The sequence below is a fragment of the Symsagittifera roscoffensis genome, chromosome 4 (genome assembly GCF_963678635.1).
Source record: "Symsagittifera roscoffensis chromosome 4, txSymRosc1.1, whole genome shotgun sequence".
In the NCBI taxonomy this organism is placed as follows: domain Eukaryota; kingdom Metazoa; phylum Xenacoelomorpha; order Acoela; family Convolutidae; genus Symsagittifera; species Symsagittifera roscoffensis.
Window position 1 is genome coordinate 48060611 of NC_087065.1, and position 15849 is coordinate 48076459.

General features: G+C 32.0%; 1 protein-coding gene across 1 annotated transcript in view; it reads left to right on the forward strand.

Annotated features, from left to right (window-relative positions):
- The first annotated feature begins 1547 nt into the window (after window positions 1-1547).
- LOC134844919 (neo-calmodulin-like) overlaps window positions 1548-15849 on the forward strand; it is a 67889-nt gene continuing 53587 nt past the window's right edge. The window contains exon 1 of the mRNA XM_063861744.1: window positions 1548-1593. Coding sequence (XP_063717814.1) covers window positions 1548-1593 — 46 coding nt within the window. The remainder of the gene's footprint in view (window positions 1594-15849) is intronic.

Consider the following 15849-nt stretch of genomic DNA (forward strand, 5'->3'; position numbering starts at 1 on the left):
TTTTTAGGTTTTTGCTAGTTTGACTTTTTGCGGGTTATACCACTTTTCTTTGGAACAAAACAAGTTTTTTTATGATTGATTTGTGGCATTTTTTTCATGTTTACTAAGAAACCCAAATTTCGAAAAAACTGAATTTGAACTAGCTGCTAAATGTGTTCAAATTTGTTACAAATTGTTAATATTTGAGATTTCACAATTTTTTAACCTTTTTCAAATTGAGCTAAAATTTGACGAATTTTTTTATAAAGCGTTTTCAATGTCGCCCAGTATAATAGTCTCTCTGAAAGTATCAATTTTAATTTGAAGTCTTCAATAATTTTTTCTGGGCCTAAAAATGCCAGTTTTCACCATTTTTAGTAATTTTTCTATCGGAGTAAACACGTTTTAAACAAGCAGAAAAAAAATTGATGACCATTCAATGTGAAAACGTTTAATCAAGAAAATTGCCTTGTTCGGAATGACAGTTTTGCTGATCTCTGTTGTTTGTTACATTATCGCATTGTTGGAAAACTTATTACAAAAATCGGACTCGGAAAAACACTAACAAGTGCTTTAAATAAAAAATTGAGTTTCAAACATGGTATTTCCGATCATTTAATTTTGGTCGATGTTAAATGTTTTTCAAATTCCAAATAGATAATTTATAAAACTGTAGCTGAAAAAAAAACTATTTAGAGAGTAAAATGAAAATATGCGTTTAAATTTATCAAATAGTGTGTTAAGTTGTTTATTGTCACAAAAGATCCTTAAACTTTAGCGTTTCACTTAAAAATTGGCAACATTTTGTGCACGTAATAAAACATTGTCTGAGAAACAATGTAAAGCAATAACAATTGACCAGAGAATTTATCAAAAAAGGTTTCAAGGACTTTGCCAAACCAGTTTTTTTTGTCTGAAAAGGCTAGTTTTTGCCATCTTAACTATTTTCTTCCAACTTCGTTAAACTCTTAGGACTAGTTGAATTAAGTATAATATTCAAACTTAATAATTCCATTTTCTCGCTGAGAATGTTTCACATCACATGAACATTCGTTTCTTCGCCTAATGAAGAAAGAGTTCACTCTCATGCAATAATTATTGCAGATTGTGAAACAGAATTTTCAGACAAGGAATAAACTGGTCCTTTAAACGTCCCTGAGAACAATTTTTGATAATTTCATAGAGGGTAGCTCTGATCATTTGCTCTTTGTCTTGGTAAAAACTTCATTCAAGTTGTTGTAATTTTTGTCCCCTTTTTGCTTGTTAACAGGCATTCTACTGAGTAAAAACCCAAAAATTGAGTTCAGTTTTGTTCACTGGTGTAAAATTAATCTGCTTATTTTATCAACTTTTTAGCGGAATTATTTTTAGAGCCTTAAAAAATCAGCATGGCAAAGTTCGTTAATCGAAAAACCATTAAAATTTCCAAATCGACCCTTGACTTGCGTTTAATTAATTTGTCCACTTTTACTCAACTAGTTCAAATCAGAAGATAACTGAGAAAAACAATCAAAACTAGTCAAATGTAGAAGAAGTCAGCAAAGTCATCGAAGAAAGAGCACTCATAAATGAAGGAAAACGACCAACAATTTGAGCAGAACAATACTGCAGAAGGTAAAGCTTAAGGTTTATTAACTATGTAAAGGGCGTGAAATTACATGTGGAACCTGATCTAAACTACATTTTATGATTGGATAAATTAGATATTTTACCAATGTAAAGTATTTAATATTAACCAATCATGATCCATCTAACTAACAACCCACTTATTTGTAAGTGCTGAAGTTACTTGTAATTTCAGCACCAGAGAGATTTGAATTTAACTTAGAAATTAGTTGGACTCTCCCGAGCACTTCAGCAGCCGCAATAAACCAGTATACCCAAGATCTATTGAGCCTAGCAGAGACTAGTTAAACAACCTGAGACTAGATAGTATAAGAGTAAGATTAGGATCGGTATTAGACTAAGAAGTTGCACGAATCTATCCGGCCGAAAATAAGATAGCGTGACGAGCAGACGGTGTACCCTATCCGAAATTACTCTATGAGTTAACCAACTCGGTCCTAACTCATCTGGTGCGACCATAAGTCTCGAACAAGACCTTAATAGCTTAGAATTAACCAAAATAGATTAGAAATTAGACAAAAACATTTACAAAATGTTATACGACAATAATTTAATCGAAATGTCTCTACGACTCAATAGATCAGAGCCAATATTCCGAACCATAACAGAACTACCCGGAATTGGAAGAAGACCTCGAACCAGAGACGACATACGACAAAGTAGAAACTTGCCATATAGCTATATGATAGTTAGGCAATAACCAGAACAAACTTTTATATTTAGAATACTACTGGCAATGAATTTAGATTTTCATTTGCAAACATAAAACCTTGAAGTTAATCTTCAAAATCATTTCAGGCGCTAAACAAAATTATTAATATACAATAACGATTGATAAAAAGATCTAAGATCGTTTTCCTAAAACTCTGCAGTAATATACAAAACATGTTTGAAAAATTTTTATTGAAAAATAAAAAATAAAAATTAGTAGCATGACAATAAATGGTTAGTAATCATAAATCATCCTGTTGTTCCAGCTCCATCATCTAAAACATAACAGCAATCATAAACCCACTAACATCATCAAAACACTAAATCTTTCCTTTACACACATTTAAAAATTTATTAAAACTTAAATTCACTTAATTTTAAAACCAGATCATCAAGGCTTATCCTTGGATCTTAAATCATTTTCTACTTAATTAAATTTCAAATTTGATCATCAAGGCTTATCCTTGGATCAAACAGAACAACTTTGTTCTCCCCCACCCACTTAATTAGTGTCTAACGACCTCAAACGTCGATTCACTACCCAACCCTTTCTAAAGACCTAAGACTAATAGAAATTTTTAAACAAAACTAATCATTCAAATTAGGATAAACAGTGAAGAACTTCGGTTATTCATCCTTCACTTGACCCCCCCTCTTACCAGACCCAGGATAAATCTTAGACTTAGTAAGTTTAAAATAGTATCTAACGAACTACTCGCGTTCTAATTATACCTGAACCTTGTGGATCGATTTACTATTCTCCAACCCTTGAACACAATCACTACCCCTAAGTAAGATTAAGTAAGTTAACACCTTAACTTATACTAGCCACGAGAAAGTAAAAAATCATTCTTCGGAATCGATATACTTTTCTCTCCAACCCTGAACAAATAGACCCAGGTTAAGCTAACCAAAAAATCGTAAGAACTAACAGTTTAAGAAAATAGAAACCATTTAACAACCCTTTGCATCCGTCATTCTAAACCTTATGTCATTTAAAAACCTAGGAAATAAACAAACAATCGTTTTACACAATTGTGAAATAGATAACAAAAAATACGACCTTGTAATCACACCTCATACACAAACAGTTGGATACATTCGAACAAAACGACAAACACTAAAAAGAAAAATAATAACGAAACAAAGACAAATAACACGAAAAAGATTTTCAAAAAACCGAAACGCATTTTCAGAATCAGAAACCAACAGTTTAGACGAACTTTACAAACTAAAAGAATCAATAGATAAAAATTGCCCACTTCACGATCAATTATATTTCTCTGACTCAGAAACAACTTCAAATTCATCAAAAAGAGGAAAAAGAAGAATAAAAAAGCAGTATAAACACAAACCAGTACATTTATACAATTGGAATCAACCAATTAGACACATTGATAATTACATATTAACAGTCATCGAACGAAAAAATGAGCTCAACGCACACCCCAGGTGAAGAAAGTCCAGATGATGATGAAATCTTTCCTTTTATCGTAGATGCAACCACTGATAGAGGACAGCATATATTTTGCAAAAATTTACTATTAAATTTATTTGAACCCGGAATCAGTCCATGTAAAACAGAGTTCCCAGATGTAAAAATCAAAAGACAAATCATAGACCACTACTTAAAAGATATATGCAACATAACACAACAGTATGGAATCTACTCCATAGAATTCACCTCACCAAACCATAATAATAGAAAATATACAATTCAAACAGACGATCTTGATTTAGAATTTTCAAAAGTTTTTTCAGAATATATAAAAAGCATCCAATATCATAACTCACAAAGAGCAAACTCCATATTCACCAATGAAGTTTTCGCAATAATATATAGTTATATTTCGATATTAGAAAACGAAATCCCAATAACAAATGTCTCACCGACAGAAACATCTAAACATTTGAAAGTACGACATGAAATCACACTACTCTCTAGTTATTTAAACATCATTAAAGAAAATTTCACGAAAGACGACGTTTCACAACATACAAAACACGATCTACAAAAAATTTTGGCATGGTTCATAATAGATTATTTCACACACAATATTGATTTAATTGCACAAGCAAGAAAAAATTTTAGACCCCAAAACTCGAACGATGATACCGCTATCACAGAACAATCAGATTATGTTTGGGACCCCGAATGGTCTCATCCCGCATTTATAAGCTTCCCACAATCAATCTCAAGTCAAGCAATAAGTACGATATCTTACATAAGAGATTATGTAAAAGTAATACCATTAACCATTGATGCAACACCATTAAACTATAATACATTTTTGCCCGATACACAAAATAATAGTTTAAACTCTACAGTTATACACAATGAAAACCTCAATGGAACTAGGAATCTTACTCAACAAGATATCCAGACACCATCACACTTCATAAATGAAGAAATTGTACACACAAAAACTACACAACAAAGTATTTCACCAATACGCCCAAATTTAACAACACCAAGAAATACAAATCCTTCACAAACACAGGTAACCTTACAATCAACCGTTAAACCTTCGGTTGCCCCTAAATACTCACATATGGATTACCAAACATACAGACCCATGACAGTACCATCAAAAACACACAAAACATTCACTAGAAACAACTTTGCAGACCATAATTATAATTATACACATCCATCAAAAACATATAACCAAACACAAAGAAATTTTAACCAATATACAAGATCTCGAAATTGGGATAACCCAATGACTCAACCTAATTCAATAAATTTCCAAACAAATCCTCCACAGGATCACAGTGAAAATTACCCATTTTTTCAACAAAATAAAAATAAAAAACAGACATCTTACCAAATGGATTATTTATCCTCAGATGATGATTTCTTACAACCAGATATATTTGCACCAAATACTCAAGAATATCGTAGACAAGGAATACAGAGAACACGTACAAATCATAGAAATTTTTCTCCACAACCAATAGATGCACAACATCAACAACCAATTCAACAACAAAATCTAATTAATACACAATCTTTTCAACCAATTCAACAACAAAATCCAATGACTGCACACTCGTATCAAGCATCACAAATGCAAAATGAAATACCACTCCCATATTATCTCCAACAACATGAAATAACAAGAAACCAACTTTCGAATTTTTCTCAAATGCCAAATGCAGCAGAATCATTACAAATGACAATGAATCCATACCTTATGGGTGGATCATCAATAACATCAAACAAACCTTTAATGGTTTTCACAGGAACAGACCCTGAATACTCTGTAGAAGATTATTTAAATGCAGTAACAGCAAACCTGATTTTAAATATTGGACCTGAACCAATTAATACGCCACTACATCAAAACTGGATACATCGACGCACAGCGTTAATACAAACAACCTTAGATGGCGCAGCCCAAAAATGGTTTTCAGTACTACCTCTAGAAATAAAATCAAACTGGAAAAGGTTTACACAAGAATTTTCAAAAATGTTTGACTCCGAAAGAAACAAACAACAACAAAGAGTTTTATGTAATGAAATTCGCAGATTACCAAACGAAACCATCAAGCAAATAGCAGTACGAATCGAAACACTAGTTCGAAAAGCATATTCATTAAATACACATGACTATAAAAACACAAAGATGACAGAAATCTTAATGATGACCTTAACACCACAATTAAGAAAAATAGCAATAAAAAAGAGAGCATCCCATCCTTCTTCAATTCGAGAACCCGATTTAGATTTTCGAAAACTAGTAGACAAATTAGAACAAGCAGAAATCACGATGAAACTAGAAGAAACGGAAAATCTGAAACTACAATACGTTAACAGAATTGAAACGACTCCCACTAATATTAATAATATACAGGAATCAGAGACAGACCTCGTTGAAAAAATCACTGAAATACTCAATATTTATGAAAAGAACCCAAACTTCAAAGGCAAACCATCTTTCAAAAAATGGTGTAATTATTGCCGACGATACGGACATAGTATTTCCGAATGTAGACAAAAACAGCAAGACAATCAAAATAAACCTCAAAAATATAAAGAACCAAATAAATCATTCTATCAATACATGAAAAAAGATCAAAATCTACCGAACAAAACCGTCTACAGCAACAACAGTTCAGGAAAACCACTCCCGAACAATACAAATTATACAAGAAATCAATCACCATATAACTCAAGTTATAGAGGAAGATCACCAGAACGAAGAAACACGAATAATTCATCACAAAATCACTACAATAGACCAAATAGTCGAAATAACTACTCCAGATCAAATTCAAATACACAACGATTTGTTTCTAGATCTAATTCCCAATCAAGAAATAACTACTATCCAAACAACCAATCACGAAATTCATCATACAATAGGAATAGAAACTACTCCTATAATCGAAATAGAAGTTATTCAAACAACCGAAACCAGAATTACCCGAACAATCAATCAAGGAATAACTCATATAATAGATCGAACTATAACAGACCAAACAATAATTACCAAAACAGATCGCGAAATAATTCACAAAATCGACACTCAAGTTATAATAATCGTTATAGAAATTATTCCCAATCACCACACCGGAATAATAATAACTATAATAATTCTAATAATCGCCACAGAAGTAGTACACCTAAACATCAAAGACAAATCAATCAAGTACAGTCAAATCCAGAAACAACATCAGACCCTCCAGGTATTGATGACACAGTAACTGATACGTTACAACTCAATCAAATAAACTGTACATCATCAGATTCAGAAAGTGATACTGAAAACACTCTTTCTATCAATATGATAAAAGTCGAAAATGACTATGAATCTGTCATATATGAACAACCCTTTTCATCACACATATATGAAAATCAATCAGAATTTCTTCAAAATTATTACACTACACCCATAAATTCCACACCAACGACACAAGAAACAAATGAGATTAACACTACAAATCAAACCAATAAAAATACCAAAACAAAATGCTTGAATACAAACCACATTTATCAAAATATACAAAAAGAACAACCCAAAGAAAAAATTTGGACAATACCATTTCTCTTAGAAAGCCCAAGAAATAAAGAATTTCAACCACCAGACCTTGAAATAGATTTTTTAATTGATTCAGGAGCAGAATCAAACATAATAAACATCCCCACATGGAATGAAATAAAAACTTTACACCCAAAGCTAACACCTCTTGAAACCTCCAGCAAACTAGCAACAGCACAAGGATCAACATTGATAAACTACGGAAAAATCCAATTATTTCTCCTCCCCACCAGAACAATGGAACAAAGCAAAATTTTAAATAAGCCATTTAAACAAATATTCCATATCACTGACATTAAATATAATATCATTGGAATACCATTTATTTCGAAGTATATACCAACAATTAACATACTAAATAGTAAAATATTAATCAAAGATAAATATACAAAAACAAAAGAAACATCCTTAACATTTTTTCAAAGATTAAATAAACAACCACCATTCTTTTCAAAATTCTACCCGATATTTAACCAACAAAGAAAACACCTAAAACCACTATCAGGAAATATCTATAATTTTTCAATCAAACTAGTTCACCAATATGATAAAGAACAAAACAAACAAAAATTTTATATGTCAGAATTTGAATTCAAACCTATTCACAAATTTTTCAAAATCACAATCTCATCCATAAAATATTTGAAAAATTCGAATTCAGATATCATTTCCTTACATGTCTATAACAACACACCTTACCAAGTAACATTACCTTTAGGACTTTTAGGATATTGTGAAACCAACGCTACAATATCACCAATACACGAAAAAGCCTATCGCGTAAATAATATACTCCAATTACTAGATATTTGCCAATCTACAATTCTTAATGAAGAATTATCTATAAATAATATAATAAGTAACGAAAACAGAAATACGGATTATTTCACAAAAACTCCATATTTCAAACCTACATTCAACATAAGTAACTACACAGAGGACCAACAGAAATTTTTAACAATGTTTAATTTCCAACATTCACAAATAACACAAGACGAATTCGAAAAATTAGCCAAACAGCTAATTAAATATTCATCAGTCTATGCAACATCAAAATTCGATGTTGGAAAAATCAGTTCATCACTACATCTCCCGTTAAAACCAGACGCAGTTTTCAAAAAACAGAGAGCAAGTAAAGTACCAATTCACTTACATGATAAAGTGAACAGATTACTCGACATTTTAGAACAATACAACATTATATCACCAGTTAATAAAGAAGAACAACCAAAAGGCAACACATTTATCAACCCCGTAATCATTCTAGCTAAAGGAGAATCATTAAAAATCGTTCTCGATGCTAGATACCTCAATTCACTTATAGATGAATCAAAATGTAATTGGCCCATTGAACCAATACAAGTTATTTTAACAAAAATAAACGGCAAATACTTTACAACCGCCGATATGAATAGTGCATACAATCAAATGCCACTAGATGAACAATCACGACGTTTAACACAATTTGTTATCGGAAACCAACAATATGAATTCAACCGCTTATTCTATGGAATATCCATAGGACCAGCAGCATTTTCAGCTTTTATGAGCAAAATTTTTAGACCACTAATACTCAAGAAAAACGCAATCACCTATCTAGACGATGTTTTTATGCAATCACAAACAAAAGACGAGATGTTCAATGTTTTAGAAAAATATCACCAAATACTTCAGAACGAAAATCTGAAGGCCGCCCCCGATAAATCACACTTCTTTTTGACAAGAGTTAAATTCTTAGGACATAATATAGAAAGAAAAACAATCACTCCATTGAAATCACGCATTGACGCTATTCAAAAACTTCAACCACCAACAAATAAAAAGAAAATCCAAGAATTTCTTGGAATGTTAAACTTTTTAAGTAAATATGTTTATAAAATGCAATTATATCTACGACCATTTTATAACATCCTTAGACAACAAAATAATTTTGAATGGAACACAGAACATCAAACACGATTTGAAGAAATAAAGAAACTTTTAACTGAACAAATTTCAAACACAATTCCAGATTCAAATCAACCATTTTATGCAATGTGCGATGCTTCGAACTTTGGCATCGGTGCAGCACTATTACAATCACATAATGGTACAAATAAAATGAACCTCATATCAGCAAATTCTCGATTATTCACTCAAGCAGAGCTACGACTCTCAACTCTAATGAGAGAATGTACAGCCATAATATATACACTGACAGAATATGAATTTCTGATACTTGGATCAAAACATCCAACAGTTCTATTCACAGACCATAAACCAATCATCTTTCTCTTTACACAAAAATCTAACCCAAACCACCGAGTTTACAGATTTCAACTAAATCTAATGAAATTTCCAAACTTACATATAGTTTGGACTGCAGGAAAAAATCTTGCATTACCAGACACCTTAAGTCGAAATACACCACCTGAATTACTTACACGAAAAACAACAGTTGAAATACCCAAAAACATAAAATTCTACCTTGCAGAAACCGAAACATCACCCCGATTGGAATGCAAATATGCAGTAAAAACTGATATTGAACAATCACAAATAAATAATTTACAACATTTCCCACTTTATTTAGATTGTCAAAATAATCATTATGAAGTTGATCTACTTGGAACATCAACTTTCAAACCAATCCCATATTCTCAACGGATAAAAAATAACACCCAACAAAAACAAACAAAACAACACCCGCCTAAGAAAGACCATTTTCCACTAATTGAAAAAGAAGATTTAACTGATAAAATAAATTTATCAGGACCACAAACAAATGATTCAAAATACACAATAAATCAAGTTTTTGACCTTCACGACCCACTTGATACAATACCCTTATCTAAATTAGAAATCGAAAACATTTTTCTCCCCCCAACAGAAATAATTACAATTTCAACACTGAAACAATATCAAAACCTTGACCCAGTAATTCGACAACTGAAATCATGGCACAAATATAAAACTAAACCTTTCAAAGCAGATTCAACCATTCTAGGAAACAAAACACTCCTCCGATACTTTCGCAAATTTAACAACACAACAATTAACGAAAATACAGACCTTTTAGAGTATAACCTGAATGAATCTACAGTTCCATGTCTCCCTTTAAGTATGATTCTTATAGCTTTTGATATTTCACATACACAAAATATTAAAGGACACTCTGGATCAGAAAAAACATATTCAAATTTTATACAAAATTTTTACTTCCCAAATGCACCAATTTGGATAAAAGTACTATGCAATGACTGTATAGTATGTCAACTAAATAAACCTTACCCAAATCAAAAACAAATAGCACAAAAACAAGATTTTAAAGGACAAAGCTTGTACTTTAACCATCGTATCTCATTTGATACCAAAGGACCAATTTCACCCTCATCCGAAGGAAACTCCTACATTATAGTAATTGTTGACGCATTTACACATTATGTAGCACTTAACCCAGTACCACATTGTAACGCTTATTACGCTTACACAACACTCTATGAACACTGGATAGCAAAATTCGGACTACCAGAAATTTTAGTTACAGACAACGGTACAGAATTCATAAATAATGAAATTATCACACTATGTCATTTATATAACATTAAACACAAACCACGTACATCTCATGCACCTTGGACAAACGGCTTAGTCGAAGGTATGAACCGTTCATTACAAGAATATCTTAGATGTATCATCAACGGAAATGATACAAAATATACCGAATGGTCAGCAGATGTAAAATTATTTCCCTTAGCATATAATTCACAAATAACGACAACTTTAGGAATGTCACCATACGAAATGGTTTTTAACCAAAAGCCACGCAAACCAATAATGTTTACAGCAAATTCTCATAAAAACGCACAAGGTTATTGTCAACCAAATGAAGATTCAATTTGTTATAACCTACCTTTACATACACACGATGAAGATCATTTTCATCACCCACAAATTCTTAAACTAGCCTCCGGTACACACACCGAATGGATTCTAAATAGAGATAAAAAACACAATGAAATTTATCAAAAAATAACAAAAAAGTTATTACAAAGACAAAACATTAATGAACAAATCAATTCACGTTTTACACCAGCCTCCGAATTAAAAATTGGAACATTTGTTTTAATACCTAATTTTAATACTCAAAAAGGAATTTCTAAAAAATTACAACCCCTTCGAAAAGGACCATACCAAATAATTGCAAAACCCACTGATGTCACATATAAAATTACCGACTCAAACAAAAAAGAAATCGTTCAACATCGAAACAACCTATTACCTTATTACCCAAAAGAATACGCACTCCGCGAATTAACTCAATTATATTCTTTCACAGGATTAAAAATCATTCAAAATGAACCACATCTGAAAAACACAGAACAAAATGATAACCCCACCGAAAATCAAAACACAAAACCAACCACCACCAAAAACAATACACAAAACCATAAAGAATCTCCAAAACAAAGAAAAAATAGAAAAATGACCGAACAAATAATACCCCAAGAACAAATCGACAAATCAGAAAATCGAAAAACAACAAGACTCCGAAATCAACCACGTAAAAACTATAAAATATTCATCCCCCAATCTAAAATTTTAAAGAAAGTGGAATTTCAAAAGTAATTTTAACATTATACTTCACTATCTTGAAACCTTCGAAACATTTTTCATTTACATTTTTCAAAATAACATGCTGACAAATACGTAATAATTCTAGTTCAAAATAAACCAATAGGATTCATCCAATCCGTCACTTTCTCTAACTCAAACTAAGACCAATTAGACGAATCATATAGAACTCCAGGCACATCTATAACTATAACTTTACGACCTCCAGGTCAAAAATAAGCAAACCACTCCAACTTGACAACTAAAATAAATATCACCATAATACCGTACCCCTCCCTTATCTAATAACCCAAAGATCAACAATATTTCCCCAACTCAGACCACGAATACCCCCAAAGCAAATTTGTTAACTTAGCCTAAAGTAACAAAATGAACATTTTAATTAGCCTAAAGTATAAAAATCTCACCATACCCCGGATCATTTGACAAACAAAAATAAAGAAAAAGACGACCTCCCAGTCACCATGAAAATTGCCCCCAACAATTTTTTACAAAACTCAACCCACTTGTCAAAAAACTAATAAATAATCCGACCACACTAGAAAATCGCCTCGAACAGCAAAAAATATTCGACCAAGAGATCATTTCTTAAATGCTCTTCTCTCAATCAGTTACTCAAATACTCATAAATTTTAAACATTTTTTTACAATACTTGAAACCTTTATAATATTTCTTTTTGATATACTTGAATCTTTTCTAATAATCCTAATCATTTTTTGTAACATTTTTTAAATTTTCTACACTATACTCGAACTATTCCTCCAACTTTCCAAAACCCTTGATTATATCCACAGGTACGATTTATACAACTTGTCTAAATGATACGAACAATTTTCAGTAGAACTGATATTTTTTTATTGTTTGTAATTTTCATAGCATTCTTATCATCCCTCATTTTGACAATATGTAAATGTATAAAGAAAGCAATCCTCACATTTGCCCTAGCAACAATCCTTCTAATTCTTTTTTTGGAAGAATATTTTAATAAACACAAAATTTCTCACTAAAGTAATAATTCAAAAAACTATCAAAAATTGCTACCCAACAGTCACAAAGTCAGTCTTCACCGACATCATCCCAAGATAACCAAACACCACCTTCAACTACTCAAAATCCTCAAACATCTACACGAATTTCTTTTCAAGATAATCCATACACTTTTGAAGAACGGCACGCTCGTTTATCTGAACCACTAGAACCAGTTCAACGACAAGCACCTCTAAGTGAACCAACATATAATCTTTACCCAACACTACCACAAGAACTAAGTAGAATACGAAATCTTAGTCAAAATCAAAATACAGTTGAAATAAATAGACAAATTATACATCCTCGACGAAATAGAAATTTTCAAACTCCCCGAGTTCATTTTGAAATACCTCAATCACCACCACAAAGCACTCCAGAAAATCCCACTGGTAATACACCAGAAACTCCTACACTTTTTTCACAACGAAGCACTTCAAGCCTACCCTCAGACTACTTAGGTTCAACACCAACATCTGAGCAAATACGTGAAAATCCTTTCAACCCCACAAACCAAACATCACGATTTCCATATTGGACTACACATTCATTCACACAAGGTGAACCAAATTTAGTCAATGACCCCATAGACATTTCTACAGATACAACATCTTCATCACTACCCGAAGCATTATCACTCCCATCAACACCATCAATTAGTCAAACTTCACCGACACCCCTTAACTTAACTTTTCCAAACAATCTCGACGCAAGATACCGAGAACAATCATTAACAAATATTCCTTTAAGATTAGATTGGAATACATTTACAGCACCTCCACCATTATTTGGATAACATCAAGAAAGTAACCGCCTTCATAACTGGGCACTTAATAGATTACAATATCGCCAAGATATTCACAACGATATCCGTGATCACAATATTCAAATACTCCAACAAAACAGTTTACAATTAAAGTTTGAAATCACAGTTAAGTTAAATAATATTACCCAACATCCCTACCCATTAAATCCACCTAACATAACAGCTCAATCACTACCACCACCGTTTATAACTACTGAAGTAATATACAAATACGACAGATATACCAAAAACACAATTGGCTACATTACATTTTATAATCCATACTCAGGATTATCATACACATGTATATTCTAAAATTTTTAATTTTTCTCCAACTCCTTTTTCTAGTAATCTCAAATCAAAACATAAACCCTTCCCCTCGTACAGGACCACAAGATTTATTAGTAACACATTACGATTGTGAAGAAAATGAACAAAAAACACTACATAAATATGCAATAAATCAAGTATCACAATGTGAAACAGAACCACAAGCTATAGAAACCACAGATGTAATAGCAACACTCTATTCAAAAGCCCGAGCAACAACAGTTACAGGTTATAAATTCACAGCAACAGTTTCCGAAAAGAAAGTACATTGTTCACAAGTCTCGAACGGAAACAAAAACCGACTTGACCATGAATCATTCTATCAAAGTAATATAGAACGTCTTTTACATCTCAATCCCGACGATTGTAAAAATGAATTACTTAGACTAAACATCACACAAAATAAAAACTCCGCAAGAAAGTTAGTTAATTTTCAAGTTTTTTCAGACTCTGTACATCAATCACAACTTGAAAGACACCAAGGACATATAAAACTAGACGAAAAATACCCGTATAACGGCGCACACGGACGATTAACCTATGACCTACACGATAAACATTGGATACCACACATTGGTATAAATAACCCATCAAACTGCAAAGCAGACACAAAAAATAAAGGATACCAAGAAATAATGTTTTTCGATTGGAAAATACAACTCGAAAAAATACAACTAACACGAGATTTATCAGATAATACAATGATCTATCAAGGAATCCGATTACCTTGTAAAAATGATCAAGGTTATTGCGACCCTACAACGAGAACACAAGCAACCATTGTTTGGTTCCCCGAAGATACATGTACAACATTTCAAGTAGCAAAAATACACGCTCGTATGATAAAATTTCACGAAAAATATTTTATACAATCAATTCCATATGAACAAGTCCATCCATCACGAAAACTAAGTTCTAATTTTAGAAACATAGACAATATAGAAAATAAATTGACACGTTTTCAAATATATCAAGAAACAGAACTTGCATGTAAATACAGGAATCCACTTCACAGAACACAATACTCTGAAATATTAGTTGAATACGAAAAAGGATTCGACATGACCACTGGAAAAGTAAAAATCGACCCATATGCCACAGGTCATCCTCTAAACGAAGGAACATCCTATATACCAGTTAATTTTGAAAAAAGCAACGGACAACCTGGTGGACATCTAAAACCCCATGACACCAGAAGCACACGCTTACAAGAATTATCACTAATGAATACTACATATTTCGGTAATATCCACTATGATATTCATTTAGATATGAAACTAGATTATACAATTAGCCGAATTTTTCAAGAAATGTCACTCTCCGAATTAGAAACACTACACCAACTATGCGAATTAGAACGAACACAAATATTACAATCACTTGCACTAGCAGTATTAAAAATACCCTATGCAGGATACTTATTATCTGGAAATAGATCAAATTTTTTAGACTATGAAGGAAACATCTTATGGTTTTATACTTGTACTAAAAAAGTATCACCACTATACGTTTTTGAAGATAAACGATGTTATAAAAGAATCCCTATCTTTTATAAGAATAAAGTACATTTCGTGGATACACTTTCACGAAGAACCTATTTCTGGGATACCGCAGTCCCATGTGGATCAGAAAACAGCCACAATGTAGTACAACTAAACCCTGATGAAAATAAATATTATCTTCTCACTCCATATCCCACATTAATGCAATCA